The 26541-nt window shown below is 46.2% G+C and overlaps 1 protein-coding gene across 1 annotated transcript; it reads right to left on the bottom strand.

The window, feature by feature from the left end:
• Positions 1-3792: 3792 nt before the first annotated feature.
• LOC121457605 (toll interacting protein) lies at positions 3793-24222 on the bottom strand. Its single transcript, XM_041666506.1, has 6 exons — positions 24060-24222; positions 15922-16071; positions 15142-15324; positions 13877-14029; positions 12620-12710; positions 3793-6784 (listed from the first exon to the last, which is right to left on the bottom strand). The coding sequence occupies exons 1-6, from the start codon at positions 24090-24092 to the stop codon at positions 6570-6572; spliced, it is 825 nt and encodes a 274-aa protein (XP_041522440.1). The 5' UTR covers positions 24093-24222; the 3' UTR covers positions 3793-6569.
• Positions 24223-26541: the final 2319 nt, after the last annotated feature.

Here is a 26541-nt window from a genome sequence, read left to right as displayed (position 1 = left end):
AATCCTAGCACTTGGAAAGCAAAGGCAGGTGTATCTCCATGAGTTTGTGGCCAGCACGGTCTACAAAGTGAGTTCCAAGACAGTCAGAATTGTTACGCAGAGAAACTGTCTCAAAAATCCAAAACAAAATAAAACAACAACAAAAAAGCCTCACCAGCTTGAGTCCCTTGTCTGGGTGTGCTTCTGGGGCTTGTCCTAGAGAGCAGGTGGTGGCACTGGAATTCTGGGAAGAACCTGGATCCCTCCCAGTCAGATGACAACAACGGTCTCAGGTGCTCCATCTTGAGATAGTCACCTGTGCTGAGTCAGGACAGGATGGAATATGAGGTGCTATTGGCATGGACACAGGCGGTATCATGGTATAAAACCCACAGGTCTCCCTATGGGGTTAAATATGCCACTACTTATATTCAGGACAAGACAGTTCTAAGTGCTGGCCCAGAGTCTCAGATCAAGAGGCCAGACCTAAGTCTAATCTAGGACTGAGAGAAAGTAGGACAAAGTAATATGCCTCAGTGGGCCTCATTTAAGTTCCTCGGCCTGGAGGGCTGGTGGGGGTATAGCATGGTAGAAACGGGAGTTTGCTAATACAACAAATGCACTCAGCACTGACTTGGCATGCTGCTAGCTCCTAGAGCTGTGAACAGTGTCAAGTAAAGACCCCAGTACTGCTTTATGGATGGTGAGGGGAGAGACCTTTTCTCCATCAGGTCTTGGAGGATGTTTTGCTCAAGAAAGCAGTAAAGAACATGTAGATGGGCTGTCCTACGTGGGATGGTCTTTGAAGAGACATTGTAAGATTGGGTTCTTGAAACAGTAGGGACAACAGGACTCTAAGCTAGCAGAGAAATGAACAGCAAACCTCTTCCAGAGGCCCTGATAAGTTCTGGGTCCAGGGGCATCTCAGGGTTGCGGCGCGCAGAATCGGTGGTGACTGGCCCTGGATCATATAATTTTCAAGAACAAGTTGACAAGGACATGTACTCAGAACCAAGCACCAACTGGACAGCAGAGATTGAGGCCAACCTCCTTAGTGGAAAGCTCTAAGTCTTATCCATTGGCAAGCGTCAGGCTAATATGGACACATATCTGAAGGAGAGGCAATACTCCCTTGAGAAACATCTTTAGAGATACCACAAGGTGTTGGGTCTCCAGCCTCCCCTCCAGGTTGGTATGTGAGTGTTCTACTATATGCATGGGTGAGAATATGAGATCAAGTCTGTCAGGTAATTGCTAACACTGGGATCATGTGGCATACCACTGTGCCCATGCTAGGTAGGCCTTTGTAGAATCAGGTATTAGGTCTGCTTCTGTCCACCCCATGACAGAACTCTGATAATTTTCCATGACTCTGGATGCTCAGCAGCTGGTGTGCACCCATGGCCATTTGGCCTGTTTAATAAGAACTACTACAGCTGACAGGCAAGCAGGATCCAAAACAGGTAAATCAAGTCTACATTGGGACTGAAGTTAACAAAAGCTTAAAGTCCAGAGTCAAGATGCTAGGGTCCCTATATAGACTATAACTGAGAGCCCATGGTTAAAATGTTAGAGCCTGGAGTATAAAGCTCAAAGTAGGCCCACCCCTAGGATAGAAAACTCAGATGCAGGTGACCCTCACCTGTTTTATATAACTCATCTTTCTGATCCTACAAAGCTCAGAGGGAGCATGTGACTAAGACTGACGCTTTAGTCCTCTAGCTGTAAGAAGCATGATGGTGTGGACACACACATTTGAATCATTGCAGAGCCCTGAAACGGCAATGTAAGGATCTTACCATTTCAGCAGCTGCTCTTAAAATTTAACATGCTCGCTCACACTTGGGCTAGTCATCTCTTCTGCTTTGCCTCTAGGGAATCCCATCTTTCACATTACTTTTGCCAGACATCAAATACTGTGTTAAATAAAATGTTTTGTGCTGTTCACACAAGTCCTCCCCTCCCCCGCTTCGGGCTTCTCAACAATCCTTGCATCTTGTCAGTTCTCCACCACTGTCCTTTTGACATGCTGCCTCCTTCTCTAAACCCTGAGACTCCATGAAGAGCAGGGTCTCCTCCACTAGTTTCTAATCTACTCACACAGCGCTTCCTCTCTGTGGCTCATTTTCCAACTCATCATTCAGTCTTGACCAACCTATATAAGAAATTCACCCTAAGGCTTGGTTTTTAACTCTCAATATTCAACTCATTTTTTTTTTTTTTGGCATTGTTGGGTGCTTTTAGTAGTCTGTTGATTTTTGCTTGCAATGTTTTTAATCCTGTTTTTAAAACCTTAAAAAAAAAATCCAGCATACATACTTCATCAGGGATTTGGAAGCATTGTTGCTTCTGCTGATCCCAGCTGACAGCTTGCTTCTTAGTGCTCCTAACTTCCCACTGCACTCACATGTGGTCAGTGTTGAATGCTGGTAGGCCTGCATCAACCCCTGCTTCTCCAGAAGAAACACTTTTATTTCTATGTACCCCAGACAGATTCTGGACTAAATGACTGTAGACCACAACTTAAGACAGTAGGAAGAAGCTAAATCATGAATTCTGTTAATCATTCCTTGACTTTTTGCCCTATCAGGTTGTATTTTCCCTAGCTTGACCTGGGGATGAGGCTTTTACTTGTCTAACATCCTAGCTTGACAACAGTCCTGTTCTTGAGCCAAGGCCCCGTCCTGGCTGCAGGACCTGTTATCAAACACCTTGCACCTGGGACTTCACACCTGTGTTCATCACACATGCCCAGCACTGTGGCTCATCTCGAGGAAAAGCAGCAAACAGAGGCCAAACCCTAATTGCCTGCTGAAATCTAATGCAATTTTCACTCTACCCTGATGAGCACTTAGGAAAGTGTCATTTGTCATAGAAAAGCTTTTAAGAATAAATGTCCCTTATCAGCATCATATCCAGTCCTGACACACAACTTCTGTCAGCTGTTTGGAGCACAGAATCAAAGCCTGAAGATCACACTTCGCAGAGTACTGCTTTTAGGATTAGGTGGGAGACCCTTGCTAATACAGCAGTAACACTCACCACCCAGAGTGGCCTCCCCCGTGGAGGTGCTTTCCCTATCTACTTACCTACTTCAAAGAGTGCAGGGAAGAGGTTATACCAGCTGCTGCCCCAGCACATAACCTACAGCTATAATGACCATGAAACTCCATCAGCACCTCCTTACCTGGCCCAGTGAGAAGAGGGGTAGGTAAGCTGTGTGTACCTTACTTGCCTTCAGAGATTAAAGAGAGCTTGAGAAGACTATCACACGGGTATTGATAACTATGTGGGGAGATACAATCAACTCTCTGAGAAATGGTGGGCACCCAAAATGGCCTGGAGAAGAAAGGTTAGAAGTATATTAAGTCAGGAAGTGATACTTTCACAGAGGAGCCAATAACAACCAAAGTACTCGCTTGCTGCCACTCCCTGCAGAGCCCTGTTTCTTACTGGAAACACCCAAACTGAGCACCTGGTTCACACTGAGCCTCAGGCTTGTCTTCTCAATCACCTTCAGTGCTGCTCAGCACAACCCTGTAGTGGGTCATGAACAAGGGAGTTTACTAGTTCCCTGTACTAGTATAAAGTGATCTTTGTTTTTTTTTTTTTTTTAATTTTTCGAGACAGGGTTTTTCCGTAGCTTTTTTTTGTTCCTGTCCTGGAACTAGCTCTTCTAGACCAGGCTGGCCTCGAATTCACAGAGATCCGCCTGCCTCTGCCTCCCGAGTGCTGGGATTAAAGGCGTGCGCCACCACCGCCCGGCTAAAGTGATCTTTGTTAAAAAACACTCAGGAACAAAAATGGTAAACATTTCCTTATAGGACTTTATTTTTCTATTTTATATAGACCACTTATTAAATAAGAAGGCTGAAAAGTAAAAATATATCATATAATCAAAGAAAAATCTGGACTTGAACCCCATCCCCAAGATAACCACAGACACAGAGTTCTGAGAACCATTCCCACCAACCTCCAGACAATGTTTCAGATGACACCAGTATCTGTAAAGAGTGACCTGGGAGGGGAAGGGCAGAACCCAGTTACACAACACTTCTCTCAACTGGGTAGGTGTCATTCACATGGTGAGATGAAAGCCAGTGGCCATGTCAGACCACAGACATGAAGCAGGTTACGACTTCAGTCAACCAGCATGTCCAGAGAAGAAAACAGCCTGGGCCATACCCAGACCCATACCCACCCTTAAGAGCTGGTTTGAGGGCAGGGGCTCCAGTGATCACCTTGTGAAACTTTGCTATCACCTTGAATATTGAAACTTGGCAAGAGCAGCAGTGTCACCCAATGAGAGCCTGGTCCCCACCCAGAAGCCTGTCTACACTGCTATGGCCTCTGCCTCGGAGCTACTCCTTCCAGCTGTAACAACTTTTTATCTCAAGAAGACTCAGGATGGGATGGAAGGCCAAGCAAGCCACGCTCTGATGCCTAGGCTCCGAGACAGGTCCTGCCAGCACTGCTTCTTCCCTTGCACTAGATGGGCTCTGTCACATGAAAGTCCAAGACAAGACAGCACAAAACCTATTAGAGTGGGGTCTCATTCAGGTTTTATAAAATGTGATCTTTCTTCAATCTATTAAAAAAATAAAATGTTCATGACAAAGGGAAGAGTCTTTGTTCAGCTCAAGCCTTAAATCTGTCTTAAAACCATCACTCTGCCCCGTCTGAGCAAACACAAGTTAGTGAATGCTGCCTCTGAGTGCACTGGGGGCTGCTCAGGGCTTGGTGGCAAATGCTGATGCTCCCCCCAGAACCTTACATGAACAAAGTAGCCCTTGCTCAGCCCATATCTCCTTAAGACAGAAGCTGATGCACATAGCCACACCTGAGACCTAGACAGGCGCTGAGATTCCTGCTCTGCAGAGTCTCAAGTCTGCTGGATACACCAAGTGGACCACTTAAGGAGGTCCTGCCTGCTTGACTCATTCAGACTACAGAGGGCATCTGTTTCTCAAGCACAAGGTCACACAACAGTCTAGAATGGAGACTTCCAGTGCCTGGCTGTGTTAAAGTGAGTGGTTCAATTTATTTAACAAACATTGGTCTTTCTTCTCCATTTTGCAGATAAAAAGAAAGGTTTAAAAACCTACAACTAAAGAAAAGTGCTTGTTACCACCATCCGGTGCTCACTATCACCACATATTGCCTTTAGGCTTACAAAAATAAATACTTATGAACAATACATTTGACAAAAAGCACCCCCATGGATGATAGAAAGTAGTATATCTTAGCTGACATTAAAACTTAATCTGTGTTTTTAGAGGGGAAAAGACCCAAACCGAAGCACTAACTTTCTTATTTTAAGTCTTTCACAAAAAGTCCCAACTACTACAAGTTACTTCATGCCCATATTGGTGGATCACATATCCAAAGGCAGGGTACAAACTCTTGGAAAAACAAGAAACAACTGCAATGTAAGGCAAAACTGTAACACCATAAACATGATGATGCTTGCTAGCTTCTTAATGTTACCTGTACAGTGTATCGATTTTGAGAAAGTTTTCAAGGTTCTGAATCTTAGGACCAGGTGTCACCCATTCTGTCCCTAAATTGATCTATAGCCAGGTCATGTGCCCAAAGCTTTGCAACAAAATACAATACACGATGTCCACTAGACAGGTACAGGCACCTCTACCTCCATGAAGGTTTAATTGAAGCATGGGATTTCTATCACTCAAGCAGAGCTACAGTATGGGTCAACAAAGTCTGCTGCAGGTCAGTAGTGTCATGCTGCCTGAATGCCTTTTAGTAGTAAACACAGTGCCACACCTGCCCATCTCTCTCCTTCACTTGACTCTGGGCTGTATGATAAAAGCCTATCAACAAGATCAGCCCCTGGAGTAACTCCATAGTGCTGGTACTAAACAGAATGAGGTGGAAAGCAGATTCTAGCAGTGAGGGGCTAGGTGGGGCCTGTCTAGCTAAGCACCCGGTCTGGACACCTTCTATATTCAAGCTGGATTTCTGTGGCTGAAGCCTAGCCAGACAGTTACAGGTGATCTAGACAAGAGGTCAGACCTGCTAGATATGGCTGGGAAGTGTATCTCATTGGCCCAGGACTAGGTGAGGGCCCAGGTTCACATACAAAACCAGAGTAAGTTCTAAAAATAACCTGCAAATAAGTGCACATGAACTTAGTGCACCATCAACAACCATCCCAGTTAGACTGAATAACTTCATGACATCCATCAACTCGGAAGGATGCTGTACAAACTCTAATGTCCTGGCAGGGGGAGCTGTTTTCTTTAAGAATGCTTTCCAGAACAGGGTGAGAAAGGGAAATGCAGGTCCCCAAACAACAGGACCACTGGTCCGTGCAGTAACAGGGCCATGCCACCATCACCCAACTAGAGACAAGGAGGGAGCTGTTCCCCACCAACAATGAAGAGGACTGCCTGCCTAGAACCAAAAATCCACATGCATCCCCAAAATAGGTAGGAAGGGGCAGCACAGATGTCCAAGGAAGGGGTACGTGGATGGTCTTTCATTGGAATCTTTTGGGGATGGTGACCCTGGAGAGCCTTGGGTGGGCAAGTCCAAGGGTCAGTGGTGTGAGCCACGGGGCACAGGTGGGTCTAGGACTCTTCACCCATTTGCAGCAAGGAATTGATGGCAGCATCCTTGTTCCCTCTCTGGGCTTCAAGCACAGAGCGGATTACTTCCCTGTCCATGTTGGGAAACATGTCCTGGATAGCCTTGAGGTCCTCCTCATTACAGCGGGGCTGAGGAGCCACAGCTGGTGGGGGCATGGCCACAGGAACCATACCAGGGCTGCAGACTGCAGGCATCCCTGAAAACAAAAGATGAAGTTTGGTTAAAAAGAGGGGGTCAGCCGGGTGTGGTGATGCATGTCTTTAATTGTAGCGGTTGAGAGGTAGCAGGTGAATCTCTAAGATCATAGCCAGCCTGGCCTACAGGGTACGTTCCCGAACAGCCAGGGCTAGAGAGAAACCCTGTTCCGAAACAACCAAAAACAGTGGGGTTACAAAGCTGTAGTGCCGAAGGAAGAAACAATACATTTGACTTGCCTTAAAGGTAAAGGCTACCTTGAGTCTGACTTGGAAACAGACCCAACAAGAAGGCCTGTGGCAGATGGGCTGGGCCATCCTCCTTACCACTGAGGTCTCCTCTTCTGATGTATTTTCTCTCTGAACAAAAATTCAAGTTGGATCTTTCCAATCAAAAGTTACAGGAGCAAAATGACAATTTGGTAGCCATATGTGCTACTTCAAGAACTTAGAAGACTCCCCATAGACAGGAGTCCTTACTAAGAATCGGAACAGCAAAGTATTATTGCTTGTTTCACCCCACACTCCAAAGTCTGCTTCCTTCAACATTCTACTTTTACAACCTAGCAAAGACATTACAGTAACCATGCATGCATTGGTAAGATAAAGTGATATGGGGTGTCCTTCTGTATATGTGCTGCTTTTATTAGTTGATGAATAAAGCTGTTTGGGCCAATGGCTTAGCAGAGGAAAGTCAGGTGGAAAATCGGAACAGAGAGAGTAGGCAGAGTTAGAGAGACGCCATGTAGCTGCCAAAGGAGGATGCCAGAATGAGCCAGAACCTTACCAGCAGGTCACAGCCTTGTGATGATACATAGATTAACAGAAATGGGTTAATTCAAGATATAAGAGCTAGCTAGGAATACGACTAAGCTATTGGCCAAGCAGTATTACAACTAATATAATTTCTGTGTGATTATTCGGGTCTGGACAGCTGGGACACATAAGCGCAGTCTCTGTTTACAGTAAAGCTACATACAGTAGGCACTAAACATTTATATTTCAGAAAGGCTGTTAGCTTTTCACAATGAAGACAATACACATATCAGAAAGTGCATCAGTTTTCAGCAGCCTAAGGTACCAGGGGAGCTAATTCTTTTGCCATGTGAGCAATGAAAGGCTGCTGGCAGAGGGTTCAGTACTGATGCTACATGGACCCCTGCACCCTGTGCTAGATGAAGGGACACAAACTGAGAAACAGAAGGTTTCCTAAGTACCCTGTGGGCCAGGCCTTTACCTTTGTGCCTTTGTCCTGACTGACCTGGGTAGGCTGCAACCGCATATCTCACAAGTTGTTAGCATAATGCCATGCTGCTCAGCCTTTCAGTGATAACAAAGAAGGGGACAGAATGCCACCTTCACTGAGGATAGTAGACTGTATGTTGCCTGGCCCAGGTCTAAGACAGCAGTCTGTTCCTAAAAGGACTCAAACAACCTTAATTGGATGGATAAGTGCCTGTACACAAACACAGCCACTACACAAGGAAAGTACATGACTACAAACAGTCCAGGTAGCACTGGAGAGATGGCTCACAACCAAAAATATAAACAGCAGTTCCCTTGGGGTTTTGTTCAGATTGTTTCAACATTTTTTTCAACCTAGCTGGGTACAGGGAAGAAAGAACTGAGAACTATTGTAAAACCTATAGACCAACTGCATGGGGTCAGCATAGGGGAGCTGTCTACAGCCATCTGCTCTTATAAATCAGCTCCCTGAGGAGCAAGTCAATACATACAAAGAAGTAAGACTGACCCTGGTATCTTTCTTCCTCCAGAGTGGATACCAGAGTCCCAATCCAAGTTTGACCTGTCACCATGACTAAGTGTGGTCCAGTTTATCAAAACTTCCTTGAATTTGTGAGAGTAGGTGTGGAGTGACTAGCCAACTTTGTAGGTAAAAGATGGACAGGAGCCCTGCAGCCTTGAGTTCCAAAGAATGTCCTTATAGGTTCAAGTGGGTATAGGGAGAAGCCATAAATATGGAAATGAACCCATAGCCCCACTCTAAAGCACCTTGTTCAATAAGGGCCAATCAATGGCATTATCTTGTGATGTGACAAGATCCTTCCTCTTCATCATGGACACAAATTGATGGTGTAGGAACAATTCATTTCCAATAGAAGAACATTTAGCTACAAAGCACACATTATGGAGACAGTGGGCAAGCACAATTCAGTGAAACAAGAGTCTCTTCACCAATAAATAGAATGCCACTCAGAAAACAAAATCAAGGGAGCTTTCCATTCAAGAAGAACTGTTGACAGCACAGACAGCCTGGGCCCCACAATGGCCTCACAGCAACAGGCCAGAACTGACACCAACAGCCAAAGATCCCTGAGGCTTCTCCTGCTGGCTACATGGGCTCAGGAGCAGGCTGCATAGCATGGGACATTTCTAAGTTCTCAAATTAGTGGATTCATAAACACACAGCTAACCTTTGATCCTCAGCCTTCAGCTTCAGCTCAACCTGGAACCTCAGACACAGAGAACAAAGTCTATGTCTCCTGATATGCAGAGGCAGCTGGTACCTATTGGCTATGCACTGCCCCCTGGGCTTATGGCAGGGGAGGACCAATGGACAATGAGAACAGGCTAACTTGTGAGACTCCTCATTCCTCTTCTATTGTTCACAGACTTATTTCACCTCAGGATCAGGTGCTTGAGTGCAGTCCTTTTTCATGCATGGTCTGTGTGCATGTACTTAGCACCCTGAATAGTCAAGGGTGTGAGTCTTTCCCAAGAGAGCAAACTCTGCAGGACAGCAATTGGCGCTAATGTGAAACAAGAAGTATCATGTGACTTGACCTCACTTTTGAGAAGCCAGAGAGCAACAGGAACTGCTGCTCTTACTTCTGTGGCCTGAGATACCCTGAAAGTGGCTACATAAACCAGATGGCAGCCCCTGTCAGTCTCTATACAGGACACCCCAAGTAATCTGATAGGATGGCTCTGTCATCACAAACATATAGGAATGATAAGAACCAAAGCTGGGCATCAAGTTTCAGTGAAGCAGAATGCTTATTAACCCTCCCAATGATTAAGATAAATACAAAACAAAAAACAACTCAAGAACTTTTCTAGAACTGATTCTATTAGTGGAAACCTGGGTTCAAGGAGAAGTGGCTAATTCCAGCATGGAGGAAGGAAATGTACAACACAGCCAGAGGTTTCCTGTGTCAAAGTCAGGAAGCTCACACAGCTTGTGAGACATCAAAAAGCACACAATTCAGACTGAAGGGCTGGCCAATCTGGAGTCACTGAGTGACAAAACAAGATAGTAACAAATTATAGCTCAGAAAACAAAACAAACCTCAAGCCCACATTGCTACAGCTATCAGTGAACAGTTCAGTCTGACAAAAACAAAGGCGGCAACTGTGACCTTGAATATAAGCCTTGGGCAGATACTAGAGACTGAAAAGGCACACTGTGTGAGCAGAAGTAACAAAAGAGCAGTGTTCTAAGCAGTATTCGGGTACACCTGGCCAGATAGACAGGGCAACACAAAGAACTGCAGGGCCTGTCACAGGTTTTGGGAAGACCTAGCTCCACTAGCCCCATGAGCCTGAGCCCCTTCAGAGAACAAATGGGGATGAACCTGGCTGCAGTTCTGCAGTAGGTTCCCCTTGGGAAGTGTCCTCACTTCCTGGAAGCATGCTTACATGGGGACAAAGCAGATATCAGAGGCTGGTCTCCAAAGGAAAAAATATTCTTTTATTTCTGTGGCAGCCTTTCCATCAGTAGGAGACTGCTTCTAACTTTCAAGATGTACATCAAAAGCAAGGATTAAAGTCTATTTATAGAGGAGTCTTCCTTCCCTAACAAACATATTCTAGAGCAGTCTAGGGGCATTACAGAGAAGGAAGGACAGGAAACTGGTCAACAACTTTTATCTTTTATTCAGAACAAGTTCTGGTGTCAGTAACTGGACATAAGTTTGTCTCTGCTGCCTCCCTACCCATATGCCCACCTAAAGATATGCTCAAGTCCAACCGTGTGCCTCAGATAGGCCTTACTTGGAAAGAGGTGTACCCTTGTTAGGATGAGATCATAAAGGAGCAGAAAAGTCCTTGTCCAGTGAGCATAAGAGACAGAAACACATAAAGAGGATGGTGACCACAAGAGTCTAAATAAAAACAGACTGGGGAGATGTGGCCAGAAACCAAATAATGCCAAGAGCTGGAAAAAGTAGAAAGGGCCCTCTCTGGAGCTTCAGAAGGGATTGTGGCCCTCGTTTTAGACTTCTGGCTTCAGAAACTGGGGGAACATACTTCTACTGCACAGTCCCCACCTGTGACCCTTTGTTTCTGCTACAATAGGGTACCCTTTTTGCTCACTGCATTCCACTCGGCTCTCCCCTCAGGACAGCTCAATGACAATTCTGTACACACCAGTGATGCACTGCACAGAGCATGGAGGGGACTGCATTTCAGAAAGAAACCTGGGAATCACTTTGGGAATCCAATCTTCAGACCTTATGATCCAGTCACTGAACTGGGGTCAGGACTCCAGAGAACACACATTCTGAGACCCCATTCTCAGATTTCTAAGGTTCTCTCATTGAATAACCACACTGTTTACAGTCCTGGGTCATGCTCCATTTAACTGGTTTGCCCTCTATTACAGGTTGTATATTCTGGTCTCTGTGGACTGGTAACAAGGGTCCAGAGGCCTGGTGACGTACCCTCCCTCTCCTTTGCAGATTGCTGCCCTTAGTTCCTGTAGGCAGATTTCTCTCAGGCAGAAGGCCTGAGCTATGTCAGGGCTGTTTTCAGGCTATATGTGGGTGGATCTTATTCCCAAGTCCTGCACTATTTTCTCTAGCTCAGCTAGCATAGGGACTGAAAGGTTAATGAGTCACTCCATTCTGGTTGTACAGGACTCTCAGACCCCACAGAGCTGAGCCATAGCACCTCTATGCTGTCCCAGCTCCAAGATAACACCCATCCTGAGCACTAGCAACCAGGGACCATGCAGACCAGTTCCCACCCAGGACCTCCTATCTCCTCTTGCCCTATAGATCCAGCCATCCCCAACTGCCTTAGCCTTTGATCTCCTTTGGGTAGCAGGATCACCACAGTCTGCTTAGACTACAGTTCCCTGGACTCTGGCAGAGAATGGGGGTCACTGCAGGCCTGCCCTGATGTCTACTCTCAGAGCCACAGTCTTTCCCGCTGGCTGAAGCAGCTATGGTCTCACCCGGCGTGTCCTGTTCTAATGGGAGAGCCAGTTGGGTACTAGGCACTGTGAAAGTCAAAGAAAGACTAGAAAGAAAAAAAAAAACATAAAAGCTACATCTTGACTTTATGACCCAAGCAGATGTTAATTTACATGGGTAAATACTTTCAAATGAAGTCATGTTTTTTAAGATGCAGTATGCCAGCTGGGTACTGGTGGTGCATGCTTTTAAGCCTAGCACTCAGGAGGCAGAAGCAGACGGATCTCTGTGAGTTTGAGGCCAGCCTGGTCTACAGAGCTACTTCCAGGACAGGCTCCAAAGCTACACAGAGAAACAAAAGAAAAAGATGCAGTATGCCCTGCTTAACAGGAATCAGGTTTTCTCATTTCAGTGACCACATAAGAAAATGTACAGGACCACATTTCTACACCTCCAAAAACTACAACTCACCTCACATGTGCCAGCAGTAGGGAAAACACCATTTCCTATGTATGCATAAATAATTGAGGTATGACACTGGAGTCAGTTTCAGAAGGCTCTTCATTTGAAGTAGCCATCTTCACACAATTCTACACTACCTAAGCTTCAGAGGGATGCTGGGCCTCACCCTCCTCAGTCCTACTCTGTCTCAGGATTGCCTACCAAAGAAGAGGCACACACCTGCAATGGGCACATAGCCGACACCCTGCTGGTACACAGTTGGCATCAGAACCACAGGCTGAGGAGGCATCATCATGGCAGCTGGGAGGGACTGAAACACAACAAAGAAAAATATGGGGGTCAAGGAGGATCATATCATATGTAAATCTTGTTACTTCCATTTGCACAGTAACAGTCCCAGCCACAGCCCAGGCATTAACACCAAGAACACGGTGGAGTCCTAAGGCAGAATGTAGTGGCCTTGGCCACTGGCTTCATCTGCACCAGCACTCCAGCACACCGCCTCCCCTTGGCTGGAAGACTTAGGCTAACACATGCTATAGAGTCACAGAACTACAGCTACTGAAATGCGATCTAGAATCGCTCTGGGCTAGGGGGACAGCTCAGTTAGGAAAGTGTTTATAAGCATAAGGACCTGAACTCAACCCTCAGCTCCCATAAAAAGTCAGTTTGGGTGGCACGTTTCTATAATTCCATGGCGAGGGAGGGAGAGAAAGGAAGATACCCGAAGCTCATTGGCCAGCCAATTCAGTGGAATAAATGAGCCCCACTTTCAGTGAGAACAAAAGTTAGGGTATCAATCGTTGACCTCCTGTGAGCTGCCACCACCACCACTCTTCACACAAAGCTCACTTCGGCATCTATTTTGGAGACTGCATCGGTATCAGTAGCTTCTCGCAGAAGTACTAACTGTTTTGTTTTGTTAAAATTTATTTATTCATTGCGTCTTAGTATTTTGCCTGAATGTATGTATGTGCATCATATATGTACCTGGTGCCAGTGAAGGTTAGGTTAGGGGATCAGATTCCCTGGAACTGGAGTTACAGCTGGTTTAGCCACCATATGGTCCTGGGAATCAAACCTGGGACTTTCTAAAGAGCAGTCAGGTTCTGCCCTGTTGAGCAACCTCTCCAGCCCCAGCTCAAATAATCTTGAACTGTAGGTGAGCTAGTACAAAACGGACTTGTGTTACATAAAATGCCTGTTAAAAATAGGTAACCAACACTGAACACCAGAAGGAGACGCATGCAGGATGGTCAAGCGGAGGAGGCCTGTATACAGGGTGCTTTATACTCCCATGTTCTCATAGGCTCAGTAGCAACTAAAAGGAAAAGGGCCTGGGTAATACAAAGGAGAGAGTAGAAGCCCAGACCCCCAACCCTGCCTCCCATGACTTCCCAAGGTTCTGGGAGTCATAGCTCCCTCAGGGAGGTACCATACTTCTTTGAGTATGGCCTCTCCAGACAGTGGACTCACCGTGTAGGACATGACCAGGTTGATCATGCCCTCCTTGTCATCACCCTGCCTCCCACTTAGGCTATACCACTCATCCTCCACTTGGCCTTGCTTCAGGGACTCAGGGATGGTGATGTGGGTCCAAGCTATGCGGTCGTCCATGGAGAAGGCTCGCTGAGGAGGACAAAAGTGAAGTGACTTTGTCATGGCCCACAATGACCCATGTTATGGAGACCAGTTTTCCCTATGGCTGTAACTTGACCTGGACTGTTATTTGCATCTTCTGTCTTCTTGACAGGACAGGGTTTCTCCTCACTGCTCCAGTTTCCTTCAAGGAGCTTCCCATTAAACAATCCCAGACCTCCATGGATCATCTGTAACCTGACCACCACTTCTACCTGACCACCATAAGACCAGGCCAAAGGATGGGAAAGAATCTCTGGGCTGTCATCCTGGCTCAGGGATGAGTCCTGTCTTCCCCAGTTCTTGTGGACCTACTTCTAATCCACCAGATATAAGGTGCAAGTCTCAAGCCAAGTAGGTACAGAAGAGGCAAGAGCTCCAACCCATCATTCACAGCCCCAAACCTCCTTTTTATATGTTCCTACTATTGTGAGGACACAGAAGGAGAAAGGGACAAAAACAAAACAAACTAAACAAACAAACAAACAAACAAAAAACAGAGGCAGAGAGACAATACAAGGAGGAGGCTGCATCCTCCTAGCCGGGCTGCCCATGCCCAACTCCTCTCTGGCCCACAATGTTCTCATTCTCTTTCTACCACCCTTTGCTCTGGTTTAAGGAGACAGGCACATGTTTCTAGATCTAAGCTACCAGAAAACACCTTCAGCCACCTGAGTTTCTAGACTGCCCTCAATAAGCTGCATATCTAACTACTGGCGTGGCCATGGGACATTGCTGACAGAGCCTATCACTCATGCCTGCAAAAACAGTGCTCCCACCACTGGTGGAGCCTGATTTGCTTGAAATTTGACCTACCCATGAACAGCTATTTTCATATTCTGCCCATACTTGTATCACTGGTGATGGTTCCCAAAGGACACTGTCAAAGGAGCTGAGAGAGAAAGGCTGTATCTTGTCATCCAGCCACAAAATGCCAGGTGTCCAGGCAGGTTACACCCTGTCACCTGGCACTAAATGCTAGGTACACAGGCCTGAGCACCAGTAGAGTAGTCTTATGACCACAACTGCTAGGTATACTGCAGCACCCCCAAATCTACTGGATCCCAAACTTGGCAGATCTGTGACACTGGGATGTCCCTCACCTCATCGAAGATCTCAAGGTAGAACGAGTCCACACCTGGGGGCACCGTGCACTGGATGACCTTGTTCCAGCGAGGGTTCTTGGCACCATTGTGTGCTGTGGGAGTTTCATAAACAGCATAACCCAGACGCAGGCGGCAATAAGGGTCCATGCGAGTCATGCCGTAATTCTTTGCCAATTTTGCCTGAAATAACATCAAGTTTAGAAAAGGAGGCATCTACCAGCAGAAAGGAAGGCAAGTGCTTACCAAAACTGCTTATCTCATAGGTTATTTCCCACTGCATGAAAAAACAGCCTTCAAGTTCACCTAACCTTACCAGTAACCAGCTCCTAAACGTAGTGTTAGTCACTGCTGGACTCACATAATTCTTGGAACCTGGCCACCCCTGGCAGTGAGCAATTTAGACAAGACCTCTAATCTAACTGTGCACTGATTGTGCACATGCTAGGCCTTAGAATGCAGCTTAAGTTGAGCAGAAACCATAGTTTGCAGGGCAACTGTAAACCTCAGCTGCTCCAAAGGGGTTAGGGAAATCATCCTCATGGAGGACAGTACCCAGCATGGACCAATAGTGATTGATTGTAAGTATCCTAGACAGATCCCTGGGAAATCAATAAATATCACCAGATATTTTTCAGGAGTAACTAGAATCAAAAAAGTTCTATTTGTCCACATGGGAAATGAGTTGTAAAGGCTGAACTCCCCAGTCCCATGCCCAAGCACAGCCTACCACCTCTTCTCCTCAGTCCCACCAGTCTTCAACAGGAAACTGAGACCAACCTGTACTACAGTAATGCTGAGGCGGCCCACGGTGCCAACTGCTCCTCCATACTGCAGCTGCTGGGCTGCCTGGGCATCCAGCTGGATCTGCTGCTGCTGCTGCGTGGGTGTTATACGGAGGAAGTCCTGGGGGAGCTCACCAATATACACCTTCCGGAGAGGAAAAAGAAAAGAGTAGAGTCAAAGCATGTAGCTGAGCAATTTCACAGGACAACCTACTTGCCTTGAGCCAGTGTCACTCAGGCCCTGATGACCTACACGCACACACTACTTCCTATCCCGCCTAGCTGTGGGCTCCTACTGATATGCATCAAATAGATTTCCAGTTTCTGCAGGTTTTTCAGCTCACAGCACCTGGAAAGCACCTGTCTCTGAGTGTTCTGGGTGCTCTTTTCAAAGATCCCTGAAAAAGGCAGATATGATGGCTCACTCCTGCAATCCTAGCACTTGGGAGACTGAGCCAGGGGAGTACTGTGAGTTCAAAGCCAATCTGGGCTATATAGTGAGTTGCAGGCTACCTTGGGCTATACACAAGACCCTGTGTCAAAAAATAAATAAAGCAAGCAAGCAAAAGTCCCTGGATCCCTGAGTCTGGGCCTTTATCATTTCCCCATTTATGAATTTCCAGAAAATATAGACTAGTCAGAAGTTTAGAACCAACCAAAAATATAGCCCAGAGTTCTCTGTGGGCCACCCCTGAGCAGTTGGTCTGATGATGTTCCCACTGCTCTTCTTTAATTTAAAAAACAAAAAACAAAAACAAAACAAAACAAACTAACAATGCCTCACTGTCTGGTAAGGGATATGTCTGTGAGTGGTAACTAGTCAGCAGCAGGCCCCTCTGCACCTCTGGGGTCACTCAGTTCAGAGCCAGGCTCTCACTGGCAGAGGCTTCCTGGAAAGTAGCTGTGGCCAGTGACACCCTCTCCTACCAAGAAAGTCACAGCTCTCAAAGCCCAAAGCCTCTCTGGGATGGACAGCCTTTCCCAAGGCACATCACACAGACTTCCAGGGAGACCAGGAAAAGAAAGGGTGATGGCACAAGAGTCAAGAACCAGAAACACTTGGTTCCTCCCAGAGGAATTCCTCACTCATACCTGTGCTAGTTGCAAGTAGTTTAGAGGGTGCTCCTCCAAGATGTATAACCAGCTTTATCTATGCATTAGTTATTAGCAAAACCAGACTTTCTTCAGCCGGGTTCTTGGGGTTAACCTATATAGGTCAAGTTCTTGCCATAGGAACAACTACCAATTGTATGCCATGTATTACAGCTGTAGGACCATAGCAAGGCACACCTGTGTCTCCTAGGGATACACCCAGAAGAGCAGACAGGCCAGTAGGTATTACAGTAATAGGTCACGATACAGGCAATCATGGGAGCAGCTTCAAACATGGAAGTCAGGAAGGCCATGTGAAGCAGGTCAGGGTTGTTTTATTTACTTACTTATTTATTTAAATTGTTTCTTAACTGTCCCTTTCTTGGGACTGGAACCTCCAGACACTGCGATTTCATATTATACTCTTTCAGGCTTTCATTAAAGAGAAAGAGACTATTGGGGGTGGGGAATGGCTAGGATAAAATGTGGCAAGAGGTGCAGCTATGAGGAAGAGCACTTGCCAAGCACACACAATGTACTAGGTCCAAAGGTTTAATACCCTAGCCCTAAAAAGATCAAATTCAAATGTGCTATTTTTCAATAAGGATTTAACCATAAAATTATAAATAGGAAAGGAAAATTTTAACAATGTGAGTTTAATAGTGTTACTAATGAGCAGAAAACGACCTTATGGTAGAGAAAGCTAACTCACCCTGCCTTAGCGAGGTGAACCATCATTCAAACAAGGATGTGACATACCACCCTGAATCCTTGAATAATGTACCTCCTCAAAAAAAAAAAAAGCAGCCAAAGTAGAGATGGTCAAAGGCAAAGGCAAGGTGCTGAAGGTGCCCACAGCAGGGAAAGAAAAAAGCTGAATCTGGAGCATGGACTGAAGCCAGTTTCATGGCAGTAACAATGGTCTGTGGCAAGGGCGTTAGAGGAAATGGAATGATAAAAGGGGAAACTTTTTTCTATAGATTTTCCTTAAATATAAAATTATTCAATTCACAAATTTAGTAGAAAAAGTTTTGTCTTAACCCAAAGAGGGAGCAGGAAAAGATGGAAAGACTTCAGCCCAAACCAGATGACAATCAGGTTATACAACCAACACTTACTTTTCCTGGGAGGGAAAAGACAAGCCTGCCTGTTGCTGCAGATTCCTCATGATTTGTCTAAATGAGGACACCTCATGCTACACCTAGAGGAAGCCACCACTGTCAGCATAGTAAGGAATGCTTCAAGAGCCAAAGGTGAATCCAGGCATTGGTGCAACTCCTGTAAAGCCAATGACTCCATGGGAAAATACCATCTATAATAGACAGCTACTTTTAGTGAAGCTGTAAAATACAGGGCTAGTGCTAAAATGTTTTCTTGCCAAATATTCGTGGAGGAAATGTTTGGCCACATGAAAATATATTTTTTTTAATCAGGGCTTAAAGACTTAGGAATATTAAATGATGAGTTCTGTTAATAGACTCAGAAAGGATCTTTTTTACAGTTTTACTTAAACTGAGTACAAACTAACAAATGATTTTAAGCATGTGTGTTAAACAATTTCCAGGCACCAGTCCCATGAAAAAGCTGCAGGAGTGTAAGCATAGGTATGCTCACTCCTTGTGGCTCAGGAAAGAGAAAAGAACCACCAAGCAATGTCTGTCTTCCCTTGTCAGAAACATCTGTGTGCCCCAGACCCATACTCCTCAAAAGAAATGGAGTATTTCTGTGTCCCTAAAACAACGCAAGGAAGCCCCAGGACCCTGTCCAAAAGGAGGGGCCAGTATGCAGGGCACACTTGGCTTCACCCTCGGCTCTGTGTAGCACTTGATGGCAAGAAAAAGTAGGAACAAACAGACTAATTTAGTGAATGAGGGCAAACACAACACCCAGCCCTTGCATCTGAGACACAGCCTATGGAATTTCCCCACAGTCAGAGAAGAAAGTTGTCTCTCCTAGGGTTGTCCAAAGGCTTTTGGCCTGCCCAGCATATCTGGGACAACAAAAAGGCAAGAAGCCACTACTCTAGAGTTTGGGGGTAGGTGGGTGGGAGAGATAAACAAGAACACAATTACTTCAATGGGTGGTTGTGCAAATGTGTGTGTGTGCATCAGTGTGAGGCAGTGGCACCAGAAAGGCTAGAGGAAGCAAGGGAGGATTTTGAATAAGCACCAGTTCACAGTTTAGTGCACTTTTGGTAGCTGGGCAGAGGTGGATCTGTTGCCTGGTGCCAAGGCCAGGAGAGCTTTCCAGAGTCAGAGATCACAGAGATTCCTACACACAAGACTAGCTGGTGCTGTGTCTCCCCACAGTCACCAAAGCCAGCCCCAATCCCTGCCTTCAACAGGTACCTAGCAACTACCACACAATCCACCTATATACCCAGATACACCGTCTCTCTGATGTTAAAGCAGAAATGGTATCTGAAAAGGATTCGATCACAGAAATAATCATGTTTTCTGAGAAATGAAAAATAATTCATAAGGACCCAGTATCTCACTAGTTCATTTCCCACACACTGGGCCTGGTGCACTCTCTATACATAAACTTGGCACATCCTCACAAGCCCTGACAACAGTTCTATAAATGGTAACTGGATCTCAGTCAGAACAGAACTGCACTTAAAGGCATTCAGCGACTTACACTGAAACTCTGAAGACAAGTAAAATAGTGACTGGGATGACAGCGGGGCAGACTTACAGAAGACTGAAAAGCTCCTGTCCACTGCAACTCTTCACAGAGCCCCCAGGAGCTACAGCGAAGGATGCTAAAAGATTCTTACTTCAAAGTAAGGCAAAGGGATCCTGACAATAGACTAAAGAGGATTGGGAAGAAAATGACACATCTCAGATCTGAGCAAGTACTGGCTACATAAAAACACTGCTGCTCAAAGGAAAGGAGAACCATCACATATGGCACAACAGCACCAGCTATGGTTTTTGCACAGACTAAGAGAGAGAGAGAGAGAGAGAGATGCAACCAACTTCAAATCTACAATAGTGTATGTTGAAATCCCTAGGGTAACTCCCTAGAGAAAAGAAATACACCAAACCTTTACCAAACTAGTGAAGAAATTACTACTGAACTGAATTTTAAAAGATCTATGTTCAATGAATCAAAGTAAGAATAGAAACATGTAGGACAAATGGAAGCCTAAAGTGTTAAAAAAACGTATATATTATCCTATATAAAATAAAGCTATTTAATAGATTCTAATAGAAACTGGTATTTCTTAGATTTGACTTTAAAGGACACAATTGTATGATGCTGTAGGTAGATCCCTCTTAAACATAAATGTTGAATAAAATGTAAAGCAAAAAAAAATAAATGAAAGAAAAACCCTGTCAAATAATTACTAAAAGGAAAAATAATTACTAAAAGCCATACTATCATACAAAGTAAAAGGCAAGAGGTCAGTGGAGGTCACTATGTGGTGGCTACAGACTGACGTAGGAATGCTAGACTTGTACCCAGGCATAGCCTCATCTCAGAATCCAGAGCAGACATTCCCAGGGACCCAGAGATACAGGCCTAGTGGCCATCTAGTGAGCACAACCTCTTGCTCAGGCTCTGCTCTGTGAGGATGCATGGACACAAAGGCTGCTAACTCACACAGGAGGATTGAAAGCTATCGGTATGCAATAGCATTCAAAAAGAAAGCCGACATATGCCCTAAAGAAGTGAACTCCTTCCTCCATTACTAGAAAATAAGAAGCCTATATTTTGCCTTACTTTAAAAACTGTTTAGGGACAGCCCAGGCACCTCTGGCTGATGGGAAAATCTTATCTTTAACAACAGACCAAGTTACCAAGTGTAGAACATATGATCAAATTCAAATATCACCCTTTTGGGGCTGGAGAGATGTTCAGAGGTTAAGCACACTGGCTGCTCTTTCAGAGGACCCAGGTTTAATTCCCAGCACCCACATGGTTCACCTCCGGGGAATCTGATCCCCTCTTCTGACCTCCATGGGCACCAAGAATGCACAAGGTACACTTACATATACACAGGCAAAATGTTCATACACATAAAAAAAATCTAAAAAATAAAAATAAATCATCTTTTGCCATCTCTAATCAAGTCACTGGCTCAGCCATAATTATCAGAGAAGAACAGGACGGATGGGGTCTAGACAGGCATGGGCACTAAGGACCACCCACAGAATGAGGAGGGCCAAGGCTCACTGGTTAACCAGCATCTCAAGCAGGACAAGTTAGCGACTGCCGGACTCCACAGAACACATCTATAAAAAAAGACCTTCAAAATGTCACCCTCTACATCTATCTGGTGCAGCCTCCAGGCAAGCAAGACCTTCTGCATGCGTCCCCACAAGAAGCAGAGTCTTTAAAGTCACTTGGTGCAGTAAAGGATAGGTGTGTGGACTAGGTAGCAAAAGGGGTAATTTCAAAATACCAGCATTTTCAAAAGCGAGATGGATACAGGTTAGGGTGTAGTGCCCTATGGTGGCTACTTAAAAATAAAACAAAAAACTAAAAATGTAAAATATTAATGTCCCAGGGAAAAACATTCCTTTACGACTATGTGGAGTGTTGGCTGTCCTCCTCACACCTGCCCCCCTAAACTCTCAACCAAGAACAGAGAATTCCCCACCCCCCTTGCCCAGATGAGTGTTCCCTGCCTTCTACAGCCTGCCAGGACACTGTCAGCCCTTCCCTACTCACCAGAGGGGAAGGGTAGTTGCAGAGACAACTGCCCAAGTCTAAGTCCAGGCTCCTGGGATGGGGTCTCTGAGCCGTGGTCTAACTCCCTGCTGGGTCTACACAAAGAAAGCTTTAGAACTCAGTACTGAACAAATGTGTACTTTATCTATGTTTGGAAGCCAGCATTCTGCTTATCTTTACAGCTCCACCACCCTGAGGATGCCATGAATAGCAGAGAACTACCACACTCTGACAGTTCTACTAGACCCTGACAACTGACTTAAAAAAAAATAACAACAACAAAAGCAAAAAACAAACAAAAAAACCTTTGCAAATATTAATGAATCCAGAGGCATATGGGTAGATCATTCTAGGTGAAGGAGTCAGTGAAAAGCTGAAAACTGAGAAAGAAATGCGCTCTGAGAGATGCCACTCACCAGATGAAGGTCAAGACCTATTGTAAAAGACCCTGACCATGTCTCATGCAGCCCTCCCACACCAAGTCCATACCTTCCTGCTTTCAATGGTTCGGAGCACAGCCCTGATGGTAACTGTTTTTCTCTGGCTTACATGGGTCATCATGCATAGCTGTGTCCCCATGTTGCACACTTGTAGCTCATTATCTCTCCAATTGCTCTAAATATTGTGGCTACTGACACTACAATGAAGTCTGCACATCCCACATAAAGCCTGGTATACTGGTCACTGATGACAATTTTCAGAGCCCAGACCCCCTTAAGGTTACAGTCATCAAGAGTGCTCCTAAAAACCACTCAGCTGCCTATATTTATTTCTATGACAATGTGGTCCCTAGAACACTGGGCAAGTGGAAAGAGCAAACGTCAGGACTTGACTGCACAGATTCTGCCAGTATGGACGTCACCTGACACTCCCAATTACTCATCACAGTGTTTTAGTCCTGCTCTGTACACTCCGCACCAGGGTTTCCCTCAGCAGCTTCTTACTCAATTAATGACAGACAATGAGCTCACCACAGAAGTAAGGACACCCTCAGACCACACAGTAAGGAAGGGTCCGCTCTGCCTGGCCGTGTGTCCACTTGGCAGGGGACATGAAAAGGGCAAGTACTGGCTCCCTTCCTCTTCTAGCAGCCACCACCAATCTTCTGTAGTTTGCTGAGACACAGTGAGGATGGAGAAGAATCGTGAATGTGAAGGTAACTCCAACTCTAGAAAGCTCACTATCGACTGAAAAGGGGTCAAAGCTCTCCAAAACGAAACAAAACAAAACTTACTTTAAAAGCATCTAAGCAAGCCTAGGGCTTTCTTCAAAGTCAGAAATCAGTCAGCTGCCCCAAGGAATTATCTGTTACACACACACACACACACACACACACACACACACACACACGGATGTATGTCAACACCAAGCTGTCAGGGTGAGGGACTTGGGAAACTTGCAAACACATTCAATATTAACTTCGGAGAAAAGACGGTGGATGGAGCCATCAGAACTGTGTTCTACTACACACAGCCTCTGTGAGCCAACAACATCCGACCCACACCTGTCTCAGAGCTACTGGGAGGACAGCCACACGAGGGGTAGGGGAGACAGGCAGTGTCGAGGAGCCCACGGCAACCCTTAGGAGATATCACTGATGGCTCTCCCAAGTTCTCTGCCCCCATCTCACTGACAGATGAACAACTGAGGCCTGGAAAGGCGGCCACTAACTGGGCTCAAGAGGCAGTACTATTCGCTACAGGTGCAGCCAGAGGAGGAAACAGGCACAACTAAGGGCCGACTACGAAGTGGGATCTTTCACCACCTCCGAAACCAAGGTGACCAGGTCATCTCTCCTTTTGGGGGACCGAGGGTGTCCGGCTCCACTCCTCTGCGAGACCCTGGGAACCAAGGCTCCTATCAGTTTGGGAAATTAACGGGAACCACTCTCCACGCGGAGAACCAAGAGTGTCAGGGCCCATGTCCATCTGGGAGACCAGGGGATTGGTTCATCTGGGAAGCGAGGGGTTCAGGGCCTTTTTTCCACTTGGGGAACTAGGGATGTCTGGGTCCCTCTCAGTCTGGGGAACCAAGGAGGGTGGGAGCCACTCTCCCTTGGGTTGAACAATGGGGTCAGGGTTCCTCTGTGTGGGGGACTAAGGAACTGAGGGCCCCTCTACATCGAGGGGCCCGGAGGCTTCAGGACCCGTGGGCATCCTGGGTTAACCATCAACCTCTCTGCCTTCTTCCACCCGCGAGACCCTCAGGACCAGAGTCGCTACTCCGTAGGGTACCCGAAGGTGAGACCCGCGCAGCACCAGGACCGTCGAGCAACTCGCGAGGGTCCCCGCGAGGAGCTGAGAAGAGGAGCCCGATCCCAGACTCCGCTGCCCTCGTCCGGCCCTAGCTCAGGGAACTCACCGGCCCGCGCTGCGTGCTGACGGTGGTCGCCATGGTGCTGCGGCGGCCCTGTGCCTCGCCGACTGCACGGAGACCCGCCGGGAAAGCTCTTCCGCCCCCACCACAACCTGCGTCGCCGACCGTTGTCCCGCGAGGCGACCTGCGCCTCAGTCAGCTGACAGTCGCCCCGCCCCGGTCCCCACCCCGGCCTTTCCAAAGCGCAGGCGCTTCCCAATGGATGACCCCGCCCCTTCCGGCTCATTCGCGCATGCGTTCTCCGGGCTCGGAGGGGGAGGGTTAAGTCTTCCCTGTACGCCTGCGCAGTGACTCACTCCTGGAGTCTAGTAACCCCTTAAAATGGCTGCCAGACTATCTGCGCATGCCTGAGCCTGAGCATTTCCTAGCGTGTGCCAGCCTGATCGCCCACATCGGGCACCCAGAACAGGGACGTTCGTCTCATATCCGTCGAGTCACCACAGCGTCTAGTTCCCTAACTGAAGATAGCTATGAGACCACCACCTGCAGGTGCCTGATCCGCTAGAAAAAAGAAAACTGGTGTTTGGCAGCTTGAGAAAACAGATGGCGGTAAAACCAGCTACCCTCAAGCCCTTGAATTACCTCAAAATGCTGTGGGAGGAAGAACATTTATATTTAAAATTTAAAAAAAGAAACCAAGCCGAAGGAGAGGCAAGTGTGGGCTGGAACACTTCCACCCGCCTTGGATTTTGCTAGATGAATGGAAGAGATGGAAGATGGAGCCCTAGGAAACCCAGGCCACCCACTCTTGCCTCTTCAGAGCACTCTCCTCAGAAGGACGTCTGGCCAGATAGACTCGGTGTAGTTACTGTTCGGAGTTTTACCCTGTGCTGGTTGCCCTCTGCATGTGTGCTCCTGTAGACTTGGTGCTGCCATTACTCTAGTACGCTTCATCACTCACCATCTTCTCTTGTGTTTCTTTCATCTCTAAGATCATACATTCTACCACCATTACCAGTCTCTTCCTTGATATCACATAGACTGCATCTGGACTCTGTCCCACACGGACAACTGTCTGTCCAGTTTGCACTGGTCTCCAGCTCCTGTTGCCCCAAATGTTATCTCTCTGCTGATGAAACTCAGATGGAGGAGGACTCAAGACTCAGCACCCAATGTGGCAGACAGAGTTTAAGAAACCCATGATCCCTTCCCATAACATTTCCCAGTAAGTCCCCAAAGTCAATCCAATGACACAGTCTGTCAGAGCAAAATCACAACCTTTGCTCTTTGTTGACCTAAAGCTCTCTTAATGGTGGTGGTCATCTGGCAGGACATAACCTTACCTGTTTCTACTAGATTTTCTGTAGATGGCAGCAGCTCTCGTGTGTGTGGGCTGTGGTAGAATTTGCCTAGGTTACTTTGCAGAAGCTTGAAAACTACCTCTGTTGTGAGTACTAACTCTCCACTCAGTGGAGAGGTGTTATGAGTAACAGAAAAAGGAAAAAAAAAAGGCTTAGCATCTCTGTCTTCATCATCTTGTATTTGTCCCCTTTGTTACCTTCATCTTGACTCAGATTTGTAGAATTTTTCTATTGATATGACAAGACCAAGGCAACCTAAGGTAGAGTTTATTTTGGACTTATAGCTAGAGTCCATGATAGTGGAGGTAGCAGATAGCGGGTGGCTGGAGCAACAGCTGAGAGGAAAGCAGGAGACAGACAGCACATTAGGAATGTCATCAGTCTTTTGAAAATTCACAACTTACCCCCAGTGACATACCTCCTCCAGTGAGGCCACACCTCCTAATCCTTCTCAAAAACACCAACTGGGGATCAAGTCCTCAAACCCAGGCCTGTGAGCTCACCTAACTACAAGGTTCTATTCAATTCTTCATGTAGGCACATATCTATTGTCCTGACAAGCAGGAGGCTGAGGCAGGAGGAGGATTGGAAATTTGAGGAGGCCAGCCTGTGCTACAAAGCAAGGGGGGGAAGCAGCTATGTCCAAGACTGCTGTGTCCAGGGCTACTTTGGACCCAACCACAGTGACTCAATTATCTTAGGTCCTACGACCTTTTAAGGCTCAGACCAAACCACAAGAGCAGGGTGTTTAAGCAGGACACTAGCTCTAAGCGTAAATGATTACTCCTAGGATTAAGACAACTGAGTAAACTTCAGGGCCAGAGTAATTTTTCAGGGGAAGGAAAACATGCCCACGGACAATGAAAAGTTACCAAAGTTTAGTCTTCTCCAGAAAAATAAATAAAAGCCACTGCTTCCTTGGTTGAGTGAACAGCACAGTCACCTCTTCAGGTGGCATTAAGTCCCTCTGCTCAGGAGCTGAAGTCTCAGTAAAGCTTTGCCATTCTTGTTCATCGCTTTGTGTTTGGTGACATTGTTTTTGCTTCTATACTATAAGGTCAAATCATCTGATGACAGGTGGTAGTTATATAAACATAGAAGATTATCAAAAGCCATCCAGTGTGTCCTTGTGATCTGTGTGTTTTGATGTATGCAAGTTTTACCTC

The sequence above is a fragment of the Microtus oregoni genome, unplaced genomic scaffold (genome assembly GCF_018167655.1).
Source record: "Microtus oregoni isolate MIOR12 unplaced genomic scaffold, Mior012 000016F_ref0000370, whole genome shotgun sequence".
In the NCBI taxonomy this organism is placed as follows: domain Eukaryota; kingdom Metazoa; phylum Chordata; class Mammalia; order Rodentia; family Cricetidae; genus Microtus; species Microtus oregoni.
The sequence above is the reverse complement of the archived record's forward strand: the minus strand, read 5'-3'. Positions and strand labels throughout refer to the sequence as shown.

Coding starts and splice junctions, on each gene's coding strand:
- LOC121457605 (XM_041666506.1), bottom strand. CDS start 24,092: ATGGCGACCACCGTCAGCACGCAGCGCGGGCCG. Junction 16,072..24,059: donor TCAGCACGCAGCGCGGGCCG/GTGAGTTCCCTG, acceptor CCTCTCCGGAAG/GTGTATATTGGTGAGCTCCC. Junction 15,325..15,921: donor TCAGCATTACTGTAGTACAG/GTTGGTCTCAGT, acceptor ATGTTATTTCAG/GCAAAATTGGCAAAGAATTA.